This window comes from Melanerpes formicivorus, unplaced genomic scaffold (genome assembly GCF_026170545.1).
Source record: "Melanerpes formicivorus ecotype bairdi unplaced genomic scaffold, bMelFor1.0.p_v2 SCAF_64, whole genome shotgun sequence".
Taxonomy (NCBI): domain Eukaryota; kingdom Metazoa; phylum Chordata; class Aves; order Piciformes; family Picidae; genus Melanerpes; species Melanerpes formicivorus.
In genome coordinates this window covers 865,657-881,963 of record NW_027142416.1, presented here as the reverse complement: position 1 = coordinate 881,963, position 16,307 = coordinate 865,657, and the positions used below count along the sequence as shown (strand labels likewise).

The 16,307-nt window shown below is 43.7% G+C and overlaps 1 protein-coding gene across 2 annotated transcripts in view; it reads left to right on the top strand.

Annotated features, from left to right (window-relative positions):
- The first annotated feature begins 157 nt into the window (after positions 1 to 157).
- Positions 158 to 16,307, top strand: part of LRP6 (LDL receptor related protein 6) — a 132,458-nt gene continuing 116,308 nt past the window's right edge. For both annotated transcript variants that reach the window (XM_068162379.1, XM_068162378.1), the window contains exons 1-2: positions 158 to 591; positions 15,553 to 15,946. In XM_068162379.1, the coding sequence (XP_068018480.1) occupies positions 537 to 591; positions 15,553 to 15,946 (449 nt within the window). In that variant the 5' untranslated portion in view covers positions 158 to 536. The remainder of the gene's footprint in view (positions 592 to 15,552; positions 15,947 to 16,307) is intronic.

Here is a 16,307-nt window from a genome sequence, read left to right as displayed (position 1 = left end):
CCCCGCGGGGCTTTTGTCAGGCGCGGGGCGGCCAGGCGTGTGCGCGAGACTGTCCCTGTGAGAGAGGCTGCCCCCGCCCCTCCGCTCCTTCCCTCACGGCAGAGGTGCCGGGGGGGCGGGCACTGCTCTGGGAGCCAGGAGCCGGCCGGGCGCGGCGTGGGGAGGCGGAGGCGAGGTTGGGTCGGGGGAGGAGGAAGAGGAGGAGGAGTGTATCCCTGCGCCTGTGCGCGCGCGGTGGAGGCTAAGGCCGAAGGAGCGAGCGGAGGAGTGGGTGGGGGAACGGCCACGGCGGTTGCGGTGTGGCGGCAGCGGCCGGCATGGGAGGCAGCGCCCGCTCCCGTTGCGGTGCGGTGGGGCAAGTGGCCTGTTAGGAACCGGCGAGGGGGGAAAAATCTCGGTGGCCGCCCTTCCCCGCATTCACCCCCTCCCTCTCCTTCCCCGCCACCTTCCCCGCCCGCCTGGAAGCATGAACTGGCAGTGGAGGTGCTGCTCCTCGCCGCCGCCTCCCCGCCGGTGAGAGCGAGGAGGGAAGGAAGATGGGGGCCGTCCTGCGCAGCCTACTTGCCTGCAGTTTTTGTTCCCTGATGAGAGGTGAGCGGGGAGACGGCGAGGGGGGGCAGGGGGGAAAAGTTGCAGGGTTGGTGGCGAGGGGCCATGTTTGGGCGTGCGGGAGGGGAGAGGCCTGGCTGCCGGCAGGGCGCGGGGCCCGGCGTGGGGGCAGCTCTCTCGCCCAGCCGCCGCCGCGGCCATCCCGGCTCCCGAGCAACTTCCCTGGCGGCCCGGCCCGGCTAGGCAGCCCCAGCCGTGCTTGAGAGCAGCTCGCCCCGCCGGCGGACACCGGCCGCTTCGCTCGCCACTCCATTGTTGTTTTCAAGTTGTGGTGGTGTTTTTGTTGTTGTTGATTGTTATTATTTTTATTGTTATTTTTAAAATTTAAGGAAGAAAAAACCCCAGCAGCCTAAGCTCCTCAAAAGCTGGTACCCGTTCCCCCCTCCCCCCTAGTCTCTCCGTACCCCGCCAGCTGGCCGTGGGGCAGCGGCTCTGCATGCCAGTGTCGGTGTGATACCACTGTGACTCGATTCCTGTCGTTTCCCCACTAAGAGTGGGGTTTCATCCTGCCGGCTGCTGGGGGGGAGCGCGGAGACTAACGTACTTAGCGGGGAGGTGTTGGGAGGAGAGAGGTGGGAAGTGCCCGAGAACTGGTGTTTCACTGAAACCCTCCGAAGTGAGCGTGCGGAGTTGGCGAGGAAAGGAATGAAGGCTCCCTCTCAGCTGTGCTGGCTTTGCGCTAGGACTCCAGAGAAGTTTGTGTTTCTCTGGTGAAACTGCCATGAATGTTCGTACAGTTTGCAATCGGCAGTCGAATGCCTTACAAGAGGATGTCACTTAAAGTAGCTGAGATTTTTATTCCAGTTTTCCTCTCCACCCAAAATTCTTGTCTGATAATGCACAACTGATAAGAAGAGAGAGGATTTTTTTATTTTTTTTTTATGTTGTAAACTTTATTACAGTAACTGTTGATCAGTGTTTAGTCTTTCCAGAAAGAAATCACCTGTGGTATTTGCATCCATCATTTTGCTGTTATATTTTTTTTTTATGCTAGATGAGGTCAGAGATTAATTACTAACAGTTAATCGACCACACATTGATTCAGAGTATTATTCAGCAGTACTGTGCTATGAACAAACTTAGAGTAAAGGTGGTTTAGGTCAAAGTGGCTGCTCAATCTCCAGGTGCTCAGTGGTCTGGAAAACAAAATTTTTCCTTTTCTCCATATTTTCTCCCTCCCCATGCATCTGTTTGCCATATTGTATCCTGTTTCCAAAGATACAAGTATGTTTATTTCAGTGAGCTATGTAACATTTCATGATCCTATTGTGGTGGTTAAATCCCAGTTTTCAGAAGTTGAGTTGGGTCTGGAGTGTAGTGGCTCTGGTGGAAATCACTGGCCTATATAATGTCTCATAATATCTTCACTTCCATTTCTTTCGCTTAATCTTGAAATAGAGACCTGTCATTTTGCAGGTATTTGTATACCTCATGATGAAGACACTCAGAAGAAATATTTAGCTCCTAAACCATCTGGACTGTCATTTCTTTTCTGTCCTTTATGTCTGTTTCCAAGGACAGCATTTTTGTTTCTTTTGTGTTCATGTGCTCCTGCTGTTTAATCATCTACCTGAAGCCATAATCTTCTGTTTGTGACATGAGAGCAATTTTCTTACTGGCTAATTACCTTTTGATAGCAATAAACAGCAGGAAGAGCTGAACTCTGAAGAAACAAAAATCAGATTTTAACACAAGCATCCTCCTTAATAAAAAACATCTATGCAGGTAGGATTGGTTTGAATAAGATGTGTTGAGTTCAGAAGAGGTGTCAGCAGTTCCTTAATGAGGCAGAGGCAGTGTCAGCATGAGTATGAATGAGTTTATACATGAAAGTCGAGGTGAAGTTATGAAGTTCACTATTTGCTTTGTGAATTCGGTGCTGTGAAGGATGCCAAGCCAGCAGTGCTGGAGACTGAGACACAGAAAATGTGACAGTGTCTATTTGTGGATTGCAGCATCCTCGCTGCTTGCAGAACTAGCCTCCCTGTTCTGGTTGACCTTAAAAAACCCCAAACAACTATGGACAGTGCTTTACAGCAGCTGAACTGAGACTGATAGTCTGAGGTAACTGTGGTAGGCTCATTTACAGATCTGGCAAGGAACAAAACTGGTAACTTGGAAGCTCAGTGCCCTGTAAACTAATGATGACTTGAAGTAGCAGGCTAGCCAGAAATGGATGCACAGGGCAAGGCACATTTCAAAGTTATCCAATTACTGTGATAAACTAGATCCTACTGGCAGCTTGCTGTAGAGGTTCTGTCATTTGGGTTAGAGGTTTGTTTTTTTTCCTTTCTTATTATTATTCTGACTGATGGAGGAAAGGGGTTACATTTCTCCTTCTCTGGAGGCTTTCAAAGCCAACCTGGACATGTTCCTGTGTGGCCTGCCTTAGGCGATCCTGCTTTGGGTTGGACCCAATCATGTCTGGAGGTTGCTTCCAACCCCTAACATTCTATGATTCTGGATCATCTTGACCCTCGTCACAGTCTGTTGTCTTTTGGCTCCTGGTTTGACCTGGGGGATTGGGCCTCCTCCTCTTTGACCATGAATGGTGTTTCCTTGAAGTCGCTTCCCAGAGGTATGAGTTAGAGCTGCTGCATGGCAGACTTGCCATATTCTTCATGACAGCTGTGAAACCAGTCAGGATCTGCTTAGATTACTGCAGAGAGGCAACAGCAGTGGCATCACATATAGGAGCTACAGAGAAGTGTTAAACTGAGGTTTCAGCTTTTTAGTAAGTGATAGTTCTTCCTCTGCAGGTATTCGTGGCATACTTTTCTTGCAGAAATAATTCTCCAGTCAGAATGCAGTTGCTAGTTTGTGTTGGTTTTAAACCCTGACCATGCAGACAGTGGAGAAAGCCGTTGCTTGAATAGGAACCTTACAAATTATATTTGTGCAGACATGCTGAACGTTGCAGGTCTTTGTGCTGAAGGTCAGTTAGTGAAGAAAAGAAAGTGCCTGTTTAGTGATGGATATTTAAAACTACTGCTGCCCTTTTAGGCATTCCTAAGATGGTTTGGTTTAATCTGTTATTGTTTAAATATTGTTGACGTTTTAATTGTTTTTAATCTGTTGTTATTTGCCTTTGATAAATATAGTCTTTGCATGTAGTTTAAAAGAGCCTAGTGTTCAGGACTTGCTAAGCTGTGACTGAAGGTGTTTGCATGTATTTTTCTACTAGAAGCCAGAGAAGGGGACAAGGGATAGGCTTTTGACTTCTGAAGCACCCACACTGGAGACAAAGCGGGGCATTTCAGCTGGAGCTACATTTTGGGTCTCTTCACCTCGGATTGTACAATACTTAGGTTAGGTTTTGACAACAGGACTTGGAAGAAATTATTTTTTTTAACCATCATGGTCTATTGCTTCACCCAAGCTTGAATCAACTGTATTCTAGTCAGGTTTTGTCATTGCATGATTCCTCACAATTCAGTGTGCCTTTGTCTGCTGTGATTTCCAATGCATTTTCCTCTTTCATCTCTCCACAGAACAGTCTAAAATTAGCGTGATCTAAGGTGTTACAAAATCCACCATTACTTTAATAGGTTCTGCAATTGCATCCCTGTGATACAGTTCACTTATCATCAGATTGCTTTAGCTTTTCTCTAAAACTGAAAAAGTTGGGACTTAGGACATCTGGAATGTTTTTACTGTGTCTTGGAGGTAAGGTGAAGCAGTGTTTTTGGCAAGGTGCACTGATGATATGGGGAAGTTCTCTGTGTGTGGGTGAAGCTGGATTTATCTTGTCAGAAGTAGGTGGAGGAGATGGGCTTCTTGTTTCCTTCAGTGACAGTTATTTAAAGAGATTCAGGTGTAAAGCTTTGTTTAGGTTTTGCATCAATACTGGTGAGAGGGGCATTAACCATGTTCATGTTTCCTTTTTCCCTAGTGAGCTGATTATGTGTGCATTCTCTGAGTTCTAGGTAAAGGAGGAATTTGTCTGGAAGCTGTAGAATGGGTAGAGGAGCTTTTTGGAGGAAGATAGGTCAGGATCTGGAGCATAGCAGCCTTTTAAACTCCATGTCTTTGGTAGCTGGAAAAATCTGATTTCTTTTGACATCTTTGATCCACCCTTATGGTGATGTCGCATCTCAAAAATGCCAGCTTCAGAAAGATCTGCTGTAGTTCAAGTAATAAAATATCTACTTTGTAGCTCAATCAAGTAGAGCAAAGATATTATTTTTATTTTTTTTTTCTCCTTCTGAGGGAATGGGGTAGGAGAGAAAAAAACAGAGCAGCAGGTCTCATTTTTTTATTTGTCACCATTCATCTCCTCTGGCAGCCAATCTGCAGACTTAAACACTATTCTTTGTCCCCAGCATATTTAACCTCTTTAATGTCCTATGAAATGTGAAATAATTGGGTTGCTTTGCTGGTGGTTTCTTCAAAAGAGTCTGCTTTCTTTTACTGCAGGGAGAGGTAGGTATTCTTGTTGAGCAGCACCAGAAATGCAGTTGTTACCAAAGCTCCTGCTTCTGGTTGAGCCCATGGCTTTGCTGTGCCATGGGGTGGGCTCAGCTCCTCTCCCAGTTTTCATGTGGGAAACCCTCACACCTCAGCCCACTCACCTAAAAGCGATTTGGCTGGTGAGGTTCTTTGCTGTCACCCATTTCTTTGATGGCTTGTGGAGGCAGTTTATCCTTTGAAGGCAATTGTTGCCAATGTAGCAGAATTCAGGTTGGTGAGGAATTTCCCACAGATGGACTTTAACTGGTGAGTGATACAAGTTGCTTAGAAAGACATGGTGGAGTACAACTGGCTGTATAAAGCAGCTGGCATTGCTCAGCAGCTGGCTGAGCCCTTGAACCTAAATGCTGTGGCTCACCAAGGGCAATTGTTGGTGTGTGGACTTGAGGTTTAGGATGAACAAGCAGTGAGAGCTTCCACTTGTTCTGTGCCAAGCATTTTGTAGTGATGGCTCTTCTAGAGAGTAATTGCTGTTCAGTGGAAGAAATACATTCTCTAATAATAACCTTGATTTTTTTTCAACTTCTACATCACTTGTGTAGTTTCAGAGTACATACTGCTTGCAGTTACAGAATAGACTGCTCTGAACAAAGCTGCTGTGTCATACTTTTGTAGCATCATGGATTGTACATAAATGCTGGCTATTGACACACTAGATGTTAAGTAACTTTTTGCTATTTATGGATTTGGCAGGCAAGCTGACAGAGCCCTCAGCAAGCTCTTCAGATATTCTTGTAGTTTATAAATATATATGTCAAGAGATTCACAACATGAATAGGCTAAGCTCACTCAAGGTGGACAGAACTTGGTCTGAACACAGTGATGCTGCTTGCAAAAAAAGTGAGCTTGTCGCAGTTTCTCCTTTTCCATATGTTCTCCTGTGAAATGGTTATGAAAACAGAGTGGGGGTTTTGTGTCTTTGTGAGGGGGCTGTGCTGTGGACCTTTCTACGTCAATGTCATTGGCACAGTTCCCTATCAGTTTTGAAACTGAGTCAAACCTAGCAGTCTCTGAATGGAGTGGGAAGCCTGTAATACCTTTTTTCCATATCCTCTGTAATACACTTTTAAGAACACGCCATTTGAAGTGCAGTTTCAAAGAAGCAATGATTTAGTGACTAATACTTTGTTTCCTCTGCAAAATGTTATAAACTCTTTGGAGAAAGAAGCATGTCAGTTTAAAACATGGAATGCTTTTGGAGCTTCATTATTTGTACAGAGAGAACAATAAGATGTTTTTAATGTAAACAGACATGGAAAATGGCAACATCCATACAGATTTTTTTAGTATCTTGTTACAGGATCTCATTACCTAAATAGAATTACCCTCTCGTGATACAATCAATGTGGTAGAAATGGGATTATAGTTCTAATTCTGTTTATGAGGGCCATGTGTGAGCTCTTGATGTCAGATTTGAAAAGTAATCATATTTGAGATGGAAAATCTTAATCAACTAGCTATATAATTTTGTTTCATTAAAAATTGTTTGGTTTCCATCCCTATGATACCAAAATGCAATTTCCTCCTTTATATTTTCCCTCTTACTCTTCCCTCCCCAATGTGTTTGCAGAATAAAAACAGTTTGCATGGTTTTGGCTTAGTTTTGTAAAGATACAATTGTCTATTCCTCCAGAACTCCTCAGTGTTTAGCATTCTTCTATGTTGTCAAAGAGTTCAGGCTTCTAGAAGGCAGCTGATGTGTTTACTTGAATTCTGAAAGCTAAGGGTATGTGGAAGGTAACAGATCTGTAAGGTGGTGTAGAATTTCAGACTTTTTTCCTCCCTTTGTTCTTCTTTCAAAGTAGTGAATAAAACTCTGGTACTCACAGTATTTTAATCCAAATGGTAACACTTGGAATCCTCTCATCCACACATAGGTAAATGGAGTAGGAATTTTAGGAATAGTGGAAGAGCAGGAATTTGTAAACCTTGTAGTGACTCTTACTGTGTCCATTTGGAAAATGCACTGCTGTTCTGCCAACTCAAATTTAATTTGGACTAAGCAGTTAAACCTTTACTTAATGGGTAATGGTAAAATTCACAAGTAAAATATTTCCAAGTTGATGATTTTTTGTTTATAGGTTAGCTTGATTCTCTTTTGGATAATCAGAAATGAATCCTGTTCAACACGAGAGAGTAACTTGTTCACCTTTGCCAAGGGATCCTGAGCATGTATTGCCCCATGGATCAGTGCTGGGCCCCATGCACTTTAACATCTTTATTGATGATCTGGATGAAGGCATTGAGTTGATCATCAGTAAATTTGCAGACAACACCAAGCTGGGGGCAGGAGTTGATCTGCTGGAGGGTAGAGAGGCTCTGCAGAGGGACCTCGACAGGCTGGACAGATGGGCAGAGTCCAACGGCATGAGATTTAACACATCCAAGTGCCGGGTTCTGCACATTGGCCACAGCAACCCCATGCAGAGCTACAGGCTGGGGTCAGTGTGGCTGGAGAGCAGGCAGGCAGAAAGGGACCTGGGGGTACTGGTCAATAGTAGGCTGAACATGAGCCTGCAGTGTGCCCAGGCAGCCAAGAGGGCCAATGGCATCCTGGACTGCATCAGGAACAGTGTGGCCAGCAGGAGCAGGGAGGTCATTCTGCCCCTGTACACTGCACTGGTTAGGCTACACCTAGTACTGTGTCCAGTTCTGGGTGCCTCAGTTTAAGAAAGATGTTGACTTGATGGAACATGTCCAGGGAAGGGCAACAAAGTTGATGAGGGGTTTGGAACACAAGCCCTATGAGGAGAGACTGAGGGAGCTGGGGTTGCTCAGCCTGGAGCGGAGGAGACTCAGGGGTGACCTTATTGCTCTCTCCAACTACCTGAAGGGAGGTTGTAGACAGGCAGAGGTTGGTCTCTTCTCCCAGGCAACGAGCACCAGAACAAGAGGACACAGTCTCAAGCTGTGCCAGGGGAGGTTTGGGCTGGAGGTTAGGAAGAAGTTCTATACAGAGAGAGTGATTACCCATTGGAATGGGCTGCCCAGGGAGGTGATGGAGTCACCATCACTGGAGGTGTTCAGGAGGAAACTTGATAGGGTGCTTGGTTGCATGGTTTAGTTGATTAGGTGGTGTTGGATGATAGGTTAGATGCGATTATCTTGAAGGTCTCTTCCAACCTGATCTAATCTATTCTATGTTTTGGTTTGGGTTTTGTCCCTCTTAACTACATCTCGTGTAAGCCTGTTGAAGAGTTGACATTAATGATGCTGGGATGTGAGTGTTCTTGAGTGGTAAAAAATAAAATCAGTCACATAGGCCAAATTACGTTAAGAAAAAAATCGATCCAATGTGTAACAACGTACAAAGTTTTTGAAGTACACACACATCTTTCCTTACCTCTTAAAAAACAGCCCCTTGCAGTTCATTTTAACTTGAATTCTTATTTATTACATTAATCTTTAGCAACTTTGCTAATCTTAATAATTTGACCATTAAAGGTGTAATTTTGTTTGAGAACTTTTTTCCTTTGGGCTGATGAAAGTTGTTTTAAGGTTGTACTGTTAATATTTTCTTATAAAACTTGTTTCTAGTTCAGTGTGAATCCTTCATATTTTTGCAAGGTTGTTGATGCTGTCTTGTCTTGGGGAAAGTGTTGTTTTGTTTTTTTTAACCTGCTGGAGAAACAAACCAAGTGTAATCGCTTTACCAGCTGGCAAACCTGGTTTATTTTATTCTCAGCCTTGTGCTGGAGGAACTGACAAAAGATGCCTTTCACCAAGCTTAGTCTAGAATGCATGCCACAAAGAAATCCTTGGCTAGCTTGTTGAATCCTTGTTGAAGAATTGCAGAGAAGTGGAGATGAAAATGTGATAAAGCCTTCCAGGCAATACTGCTGCTCCCCACCCTGCTCCTTCCACCCTTGATCAGTCCCACCATGGTGTCCCAGCTGAGGGCTGTCACTTCTGTTGTGTACTTATCAGCACTGGCAACTTTCTCTGTTTTATGTGTCATTCTGCCCTCTACTTGGGGTCTTTTATGCTAAATTCTCTGTTCATGTTTTGTAACAACTTCCTGGTACTGCTTCAAAAATCTAGACAGCCCCAACCACAAACCAGATTTTTACCTGATGAAACTGACAGACTTAAGAAATATTTTTTAAGTACTAGACATGCCAGCTCAGATAAATTCACAAAAGTAGCTCATTGCTACTTCTTGTCTGTGTGGGAAAAGCTTTCATTAATTTGAAGGTAAACCAGTATGTTGCTGCCCAGGGTGTGGATCTTTCTTGTCCATTTGTCATTACTGATCTGCATGAAACCCTTTGGCTGGAGATGTTTCCTCATGGTGTCAGCCAGTATGGGTCCTCCAGCTAGGAAGGGAAGTGAGCAGGCAGGAGTGATTAAGGGCAGGCACTCCCAGGCCATTGTTAACTATATGTGTACCCCAAAACATGTGCTGTCCAGGTTGGAACACCTAACAAAGTGCAGTAGCTCCAGAGTAGCAACAAACTTTGGAACATTCCCATTTCAGCTTGTCAGGGTGTTCAAGATGAATCTGGCAGCTTTTAGCCTTCTTAGTCTTTGAGAAATGGGCTACCTCTGTCACAGCATCATGTGTTGTGGTACTGTTCAGTCTTGGTGCTCTAATTCAGTGGCAGCACTTAAGCAGTGCACAGTCTCTCAACAGCTCCATGAGGACTGTGACAGGATTTTGGTTTTGTTCCTTGATGTTAGAAGTGCTGTAGGAAACGATGGTGCCAGAAGGTGTGAAGGGTAGAGTTTTGTTTCAGTGAAATCCAGTCCTCTTATCTGTCATCATGCAGTTTCAAGTTTGGATTGCAAAATACCTTCCCTGTTCAGATGTGAGACTCTGATTGGTGCAGTATAGCCCAACAAAGTTTCTTTTTTCTACGTGAGCAAAGGTGTGTTCTCAGGAGAGCTGTCAGAAACGTACCTTGCAGACATGAGATGCTTTGCAGCAGGCTATATGCATGCTAACTTTTTCATGACACGTGTTGTGTCAGTTGGCTGTTTTCAGGAGAACTAGGGAAGTATTGCCAGTGTGTGTGGAACTCGTATGACTTCATCTGCAGTGCTGTGTGTTCTGACAAATACTGGAGAAATTGCTGAAGGAAGGCAATAAAGAAAAGGGAAGAGTAATGTTGAGGTTCTTCAGACATTAATGTGGGTCATGGTACTATTGGTCACACATCCCTAGGAGCCTCCCTGCTTTCCAGAGTCTACTGCTAGCCAGGGAGAGTGTACTGTGCTGCTTCCAGGTTGTGACCTTTATTTTCTTGTTGCTTTGTGGCTTCCTTTTGTAAGCAGCAGGTTAACAGAAGAAAGGTGGTGGTGTTACATAGCAGTGCAGCTGAAAGTAGATATCTGACCTAGGAGCACAGCTTTCTGCTCATCCTAGATTATTGTTGGTGAGATAGGCTCAGCATATAAAGTTAAGATAATGTCAGCTGCTAAAGTATTGTGATTTATCCTCATGAGAGTGAAATGGTAAAAACTTCAGAGTAGGAGAGTCAAAGTAATGAAAAGATGGTCAGAGGCTTGGTGTGAGTGTGCTAGCCAACAGTGAGAAGAGGCATGCTGTGATAATTTGGAAAGCATCAGTTACTGTCTGTATGGCTCTTGTTGCCAGCAGCATGATTTGATGGACAATGTCTGCCATTTAGAAAGTTCTTTGCCTGAGATAAGCTGCACTTTGTGGTCTACTTCCATTGTGTGTGCCAGGTCTCTTGGCTTTTTATGCCTCAATGTCCCTGTACTGTATTTCCCACCTTGTCCTCTTCACTTCCTTCCATCCTTCTAGCTCATTAGGAGGAGAATTTTTTTCCTGTTATTCAGCAGGCCTCTGTACCAGCTAGTCTTGCAGGATATCTTGGTCTCCACAGCTCCAGTGTGGCCAAAGGCCTGCAAAAGTAATGTTGGAAGATTTGGTGCAGAATTCCGAGTGGTGGTGGTGGTGGTGGTGCTTGGTGTCTGCTCTAGTGCTGATGTGGTTACTCATCTAATTCACTGCAAGCCTGACTGTTTCTGTGACTTTTTGAGTTACCATCTGAACAGCCTTCAGTTGGCTTTTCATGTGGAATACAATTTAGATTAGCTGAAACAAGGAGAAAAAGGTCCTTTCTGATACACTTGGGCTGCCTCATGCTTGTTTACTAGTCATGGTTGTTTGCTGTATCCTGCAAGTGTATTTGTGAAAATAAGGACGTTCACAGATGAGGCAGCAGTTCTCCATTCACAGTAAAGGAGGAATGGGGCTCCTGGTAGCTTTCTGCTAGTTCAGCTCTCTGTGTTGTCTTGACAGGGTATGGATGAGTGCTAGTGCTAAAGCAAAAGAGAGGTTGGGAACTGACAGCTGAGAGCAGAGCTGGGAAGAAAGGATGTGGCTGCAGTCACATCTGGAGCAGATGTAGCAAGCTGCCAATGGAAGGGTGGAGAAGTGATCCCCCCTCCAGCTCCCTGCTGCTCACCTTATGTTAGTTTTGCAGTTTGCTGGACCACTTCTTGACCCAGTTCACCTCACTAACCCAGTTAAACCTGTCACTGATGTAATGCCTTAAATCAGCTTGGGAAGGGGCCCTTAGCTAAGTGAGGGAGCAGGAAATCATTGCTGGGAGGTTGGGTATCAGGAAAAAAAAAAAGTTTGGGGGAAATGAGACTGCTAATTGCTCTATCCAGGCTACATTCCACATAAGTGAAGGAAAATGAGCATGTTGAAGGTAACACTGACCTTGTGCACACAGAGGATCATTGAAAGTGGAAAGGGAGCAAGTAGGAATTGTGGAAAAGGCTTTGGGACTTAGTTTTGGGGGAGAAAAAAAAAAAAGAGACAAATTCTGACAGCTTCAATTTGCCACTTAAACACCAGAAAAATGGAAAAACTTTTTTAGCTAGTAAAGGGATCTTTTATGTTGATTCATCACTTTGCATCCTATGGGCTGCAGCATTTTAAAGCTCACAAATCAGATGTACAAAGCAAGACTTCAGTAAGCAAGGGTTAGGGAAACCAGGCTGAAGTATATGGGAGTTAGGAAGCACAAGAGTTTCTTATAATGGCAATTATTTTTGTTATGAGTTCAAAAGTGTTAAACTTGAGATGTTTTTAACCCTTGTGTTCTCTAAACAAACATGTTTCATAGTTTCATTCAGGGTTGGAAGGGACCACACGGATCATCTAGTTCCAACCCCCCTGCCATGGGCAGGGACACCCCACACTAGATCAGGCTGGACAGAGCCTCATCCAGCCTGGGCTTAAACACCCCCAGGGATGGGGCCTCGACCACCTCCCTGGACAACCCATTCCAGGGTTTCACCACTCTCATGGTGAAGAACCTCCTCCTCACATCTAGCCTGAATCTCCCCACCTCCAGCTTCATTCCATTCCCCCTAGTCCTGTCACTACCTGAGATCCTGAGAAGTCCTTCCCCAGCCTTCCTGTAGGTCCCCTTCAGATACTGGAAGGCCACAATTAGGTCACCTCGGAGCCTTCTCTTCTGCAGACTGAACCTTGCTGGTGCTGGTACCTTTCTTTAATTAGAAAAATAAACTTCATGCAGGCCTCAGGTGGTAGAGGACATAGTAACTCTCACTACTCTTTCAGCTGTTGATTTCCAGCATGGGTGGTTTTTCCTTTTTTAAAATGTGCACTTCTCTTCAGTGTATTTTAGGGTGGGGTGGTGTTTTTTTTTTTTTGTAATTAAAATACGTGTTTTTATGATGCCTACAGAAAAGGAAATAAAAACATTTAAGGAATTCAGCTTCTTAAAAACCAGAGTTGTATCTCTTTGCCCTCTTATAGCTGAAACTGCAAAACAGTTGCCTAGCTTTGAAAGGAGTTTCTGTTGGACTTCTTCCCCTTAGGCTGTTATACAGTTGCTTACTAGGTTATTCAGGAAAACCATCTTTTCAGTGTCCTGGCTTCTTTTAAAGTGATTTGTATTGAGCAGGGTAGGATCTTCTGCCACATGAGTCAAATTAATGGCAAAGGTGATACTAGGTAATAATGCTACCAGCTTCAGTAGTTGGGTTTCATAGGATATTGAAGCCTTCATATTTTCCGGTAGGGATTGGAGAGGGTTGAGGGAACAAACCTGGGTTTTGTTAATTCGGTGATGCATGCTTCATTCCGGAGTGTCGCAACAAATTGCAAAGCTTCCTATCTTCATCTCCCAGCCCTGCAGAATGTGTTACAAGTTACAGCTTCAAATCAGTCTGCCTGAAACTGCACATCCAAAGTGTAGCTGTGTTTCTTTTAGCGGTCGTTCAAATAACTCCTATCATTCATGAACAGGAGGTTTTCTCCAGACCTTCCTCAGCCAGCTCTGAGCTCCAGCAAGGAGTGAATAACCTGTGCAGTGAGGTTGTGTTAGGCTTAGCAGTGCCTTCAGGCTGTGGTGATTACACTTGACATGCCTGATGTTCCAATTCAGTGCATGCTGTGTGCATGGGTACTCTTGCTCTGTGTTGCACATAATAATGGAGTCTGTACTCATTTGTGCCTGGATTTACTTCTTTACAATGCTGCGCATGCTGTCTGATTGGAGAGAGCTCTGCCAGTTGGCTGCATGCTTTCCTATAGTGTGCTAGATGACATTGGGATGGCTATTAAAGAAATTTGCCAGGTTAAAATTCCATGTAGGCTTTAAAAAATAGAGGGGCTGGTTGTACATCTATTGCACTTTATGGAATACTTTTTTTCCCCTCTGAAAAAATGTACTAATCATAAGCAGCTTGCACGTCAAGAAACTCCACTGTAATTGCAAGGAAGGGGAGGAGACAGCAAGGAAAAGGTAATAAACATACTTAATATAAAGATTCTGCTTTCTAATTTGAAGAGTTCTACCTCTTCTCCTTAGAAATGTAATCTTTCAACAATGCTATGCTGCACAATAAAAACTTGCTTCCTGGAGGGGAGAATACAAATCTAGCATTATGAAAACCAGCAAAGCTTCCCCTCCTTCTCCATATTGAAAACTTTGTATCTAAAGATTGCCATAGATTGATTTGTATTCTATGTTTCTCAAATGAGGATGACAGCCCCAGCAATTTAGGTTTAAAAAAACCCAAACAACGAAACAAACACCAAACCAAAACCCAAACCCCCAACAACCAGAAGGAAAGAAAAGCTTCCATATATAGCAGAACTTGCTTATGTGGAAGTAGATTAAGGAATTTCTTGGTTCCTCCAACTTGTCCCAATGCGTATGTGGCAGTGTCTTTGGTTGACAGAGTTTTGTGGTAATCAGTGGAGCAGTTTTGGATTTCCTGAAGGCTCTGTTAGTATTTCAGTGTGAGTTTCTCATACCAAGAGCTGTATCATTTCTGGCAGTGTAGCCCTTGGCATTATTTCATTGTGCTCATGTTTGTCTCTGTAAATGCAAACCTTTTGGATTAGGATGTATATCCTGCTAGAAGTTTAAAGTCTCCCACCTTTTCTGATGAGTAAATCTGCAAGATTTTTGTTGAAGCTGTGTGGTGACTGGTAGGGGAGCAAATCATAGTATGTACCTGCATGATGCTTTACAGCTCTGTTGCTACAGTGCCTGAGGAAAAGAGCAGAAGTGTTTTCTGATAGTCAGTTGGAAAGGCTGTGGTTATGTGCTTTATACAAACCCAGTATTTTTCTTAACTTCTTGTTGAAATAGGAATGAGGTTGGAATTTCCATAATGTACCTATAGCTTGTAGTTAAGGACAATTAAAGAGGCATCACATTTAAGAGGCTGTTTTCATGGTTACTGCTTTTCATTAGCCATTTTAGGTGTTGTATATGAAAAATATACAAACTGCAAACTGATAGAGTAAGCAAATCAAGCAAGTGAAAGAACGTTTTCATGTTGGAGAACTAAACAGAAGTGGTAGAGCTGAGTTTGAAAGAATTCAGTGTTGTCCAGACCTGCAGTTTTATTTTTCCCACTGCTGCCTGGTATCAGCTTCATCTCTCTAAAGCAATGTTCACCTCCCGCTGTGCAATGCATTTTGTTTGATAGCTGTTATATGTAAAATGTCCCAAGATCTATACTTTCACAGAGTATCAACAGGTGGTTTTGATAGCTTGACATGAATGATGCTTTTGTAGAAGTGGGGTGTGTCTGACTAAATTCTAGAAAAAAAAGATTGGGGAAAAAAAAAAGGAAGACTCCTTGCTCAGGTGGGCCAGCACTGAGTGCTTAGAAAACTGCTTTACCATTGTCTTTCAGATTTTTATTTAAGCATCCTTCTCATTTGAGCATGTCAAACCCCATTTTCTTATCTCCCTTCTTCTTTGATAATGCACAGAAAAGTGGGCTGCCCGTTACGAAGTTACCATCTTGAGTTGTAACACTGCTTAAAGGCTTTGGGATGCTGCTCTTCAGTCAAATGTCAAAATGTCACCTGGCCCTTTATTGTTAAAGAAGTGTCTTAAATTAATAGTTATGACCCAATACAGCATTGCAGAGCAAGTTATACTTAACATGAGTGGTGTTAATCCATCTGTGTGTCCCCCCACCCCTTCTTTCTCCCATTTCAAGCTGCCCCACTGTTGCTGTATGCGAACCGACGTGACCTGCGACTGGTTGATGCTGCCAACGGGAAGGAGAACGCCACGGTGATTGTGGATGGCTTGGAGGATGCAGCAGCAGTGGACTTTGTATTTGTGAAGGGGTTGATATACTGGAGTGATGTCAGTGAAGAAGCCATTAAACGAACAGAATTCAATAAATCTGGGAGTGTACAAAATGTAGTCATTTCTGGACTTCTGTCACCTGATGGGCTGGCGTGTGACTGGCTGGGAGAGAAATTATACTGGACAGATTCCGAAACAAATAGAATTGAAGTTTCTAATTTGGATGGATCACTGAGAAAAGTTTTGTTTTGGCAAGAACTGGATCAGCCCAGAGCGATTGCCTTAGATCCTACAAGAGGGTAAGTCTGAAGTAATTACAAATATTGAATAAAAGAAACTGGTAAAGTAAAATAATTACAAGTGGTAAAATTGCTGCTACTTCTCCTTTGTTTGAATGATTTTAAGTAAGTGATGGTATTGTTACCAAAGTTAGCCCAAGCCATTTTGCATTGTTTGTTTCTTTTTCTATTAGTGTGGTCTGAAAAGAATTTATTACACTTCTGAAATTGTGTTCATGCTGGTTTGTGCCCAACTGGGAGTCATCAGATTGTTTTTAAAAGCACTAGAAACCTATTTGGCAGTAGTGCAGAGGATGACCAGAAATGGAGAAGTTCTAACAGAACTTGACCAAAATGTTTACAGAAGGGTTCCTCTCCCCAC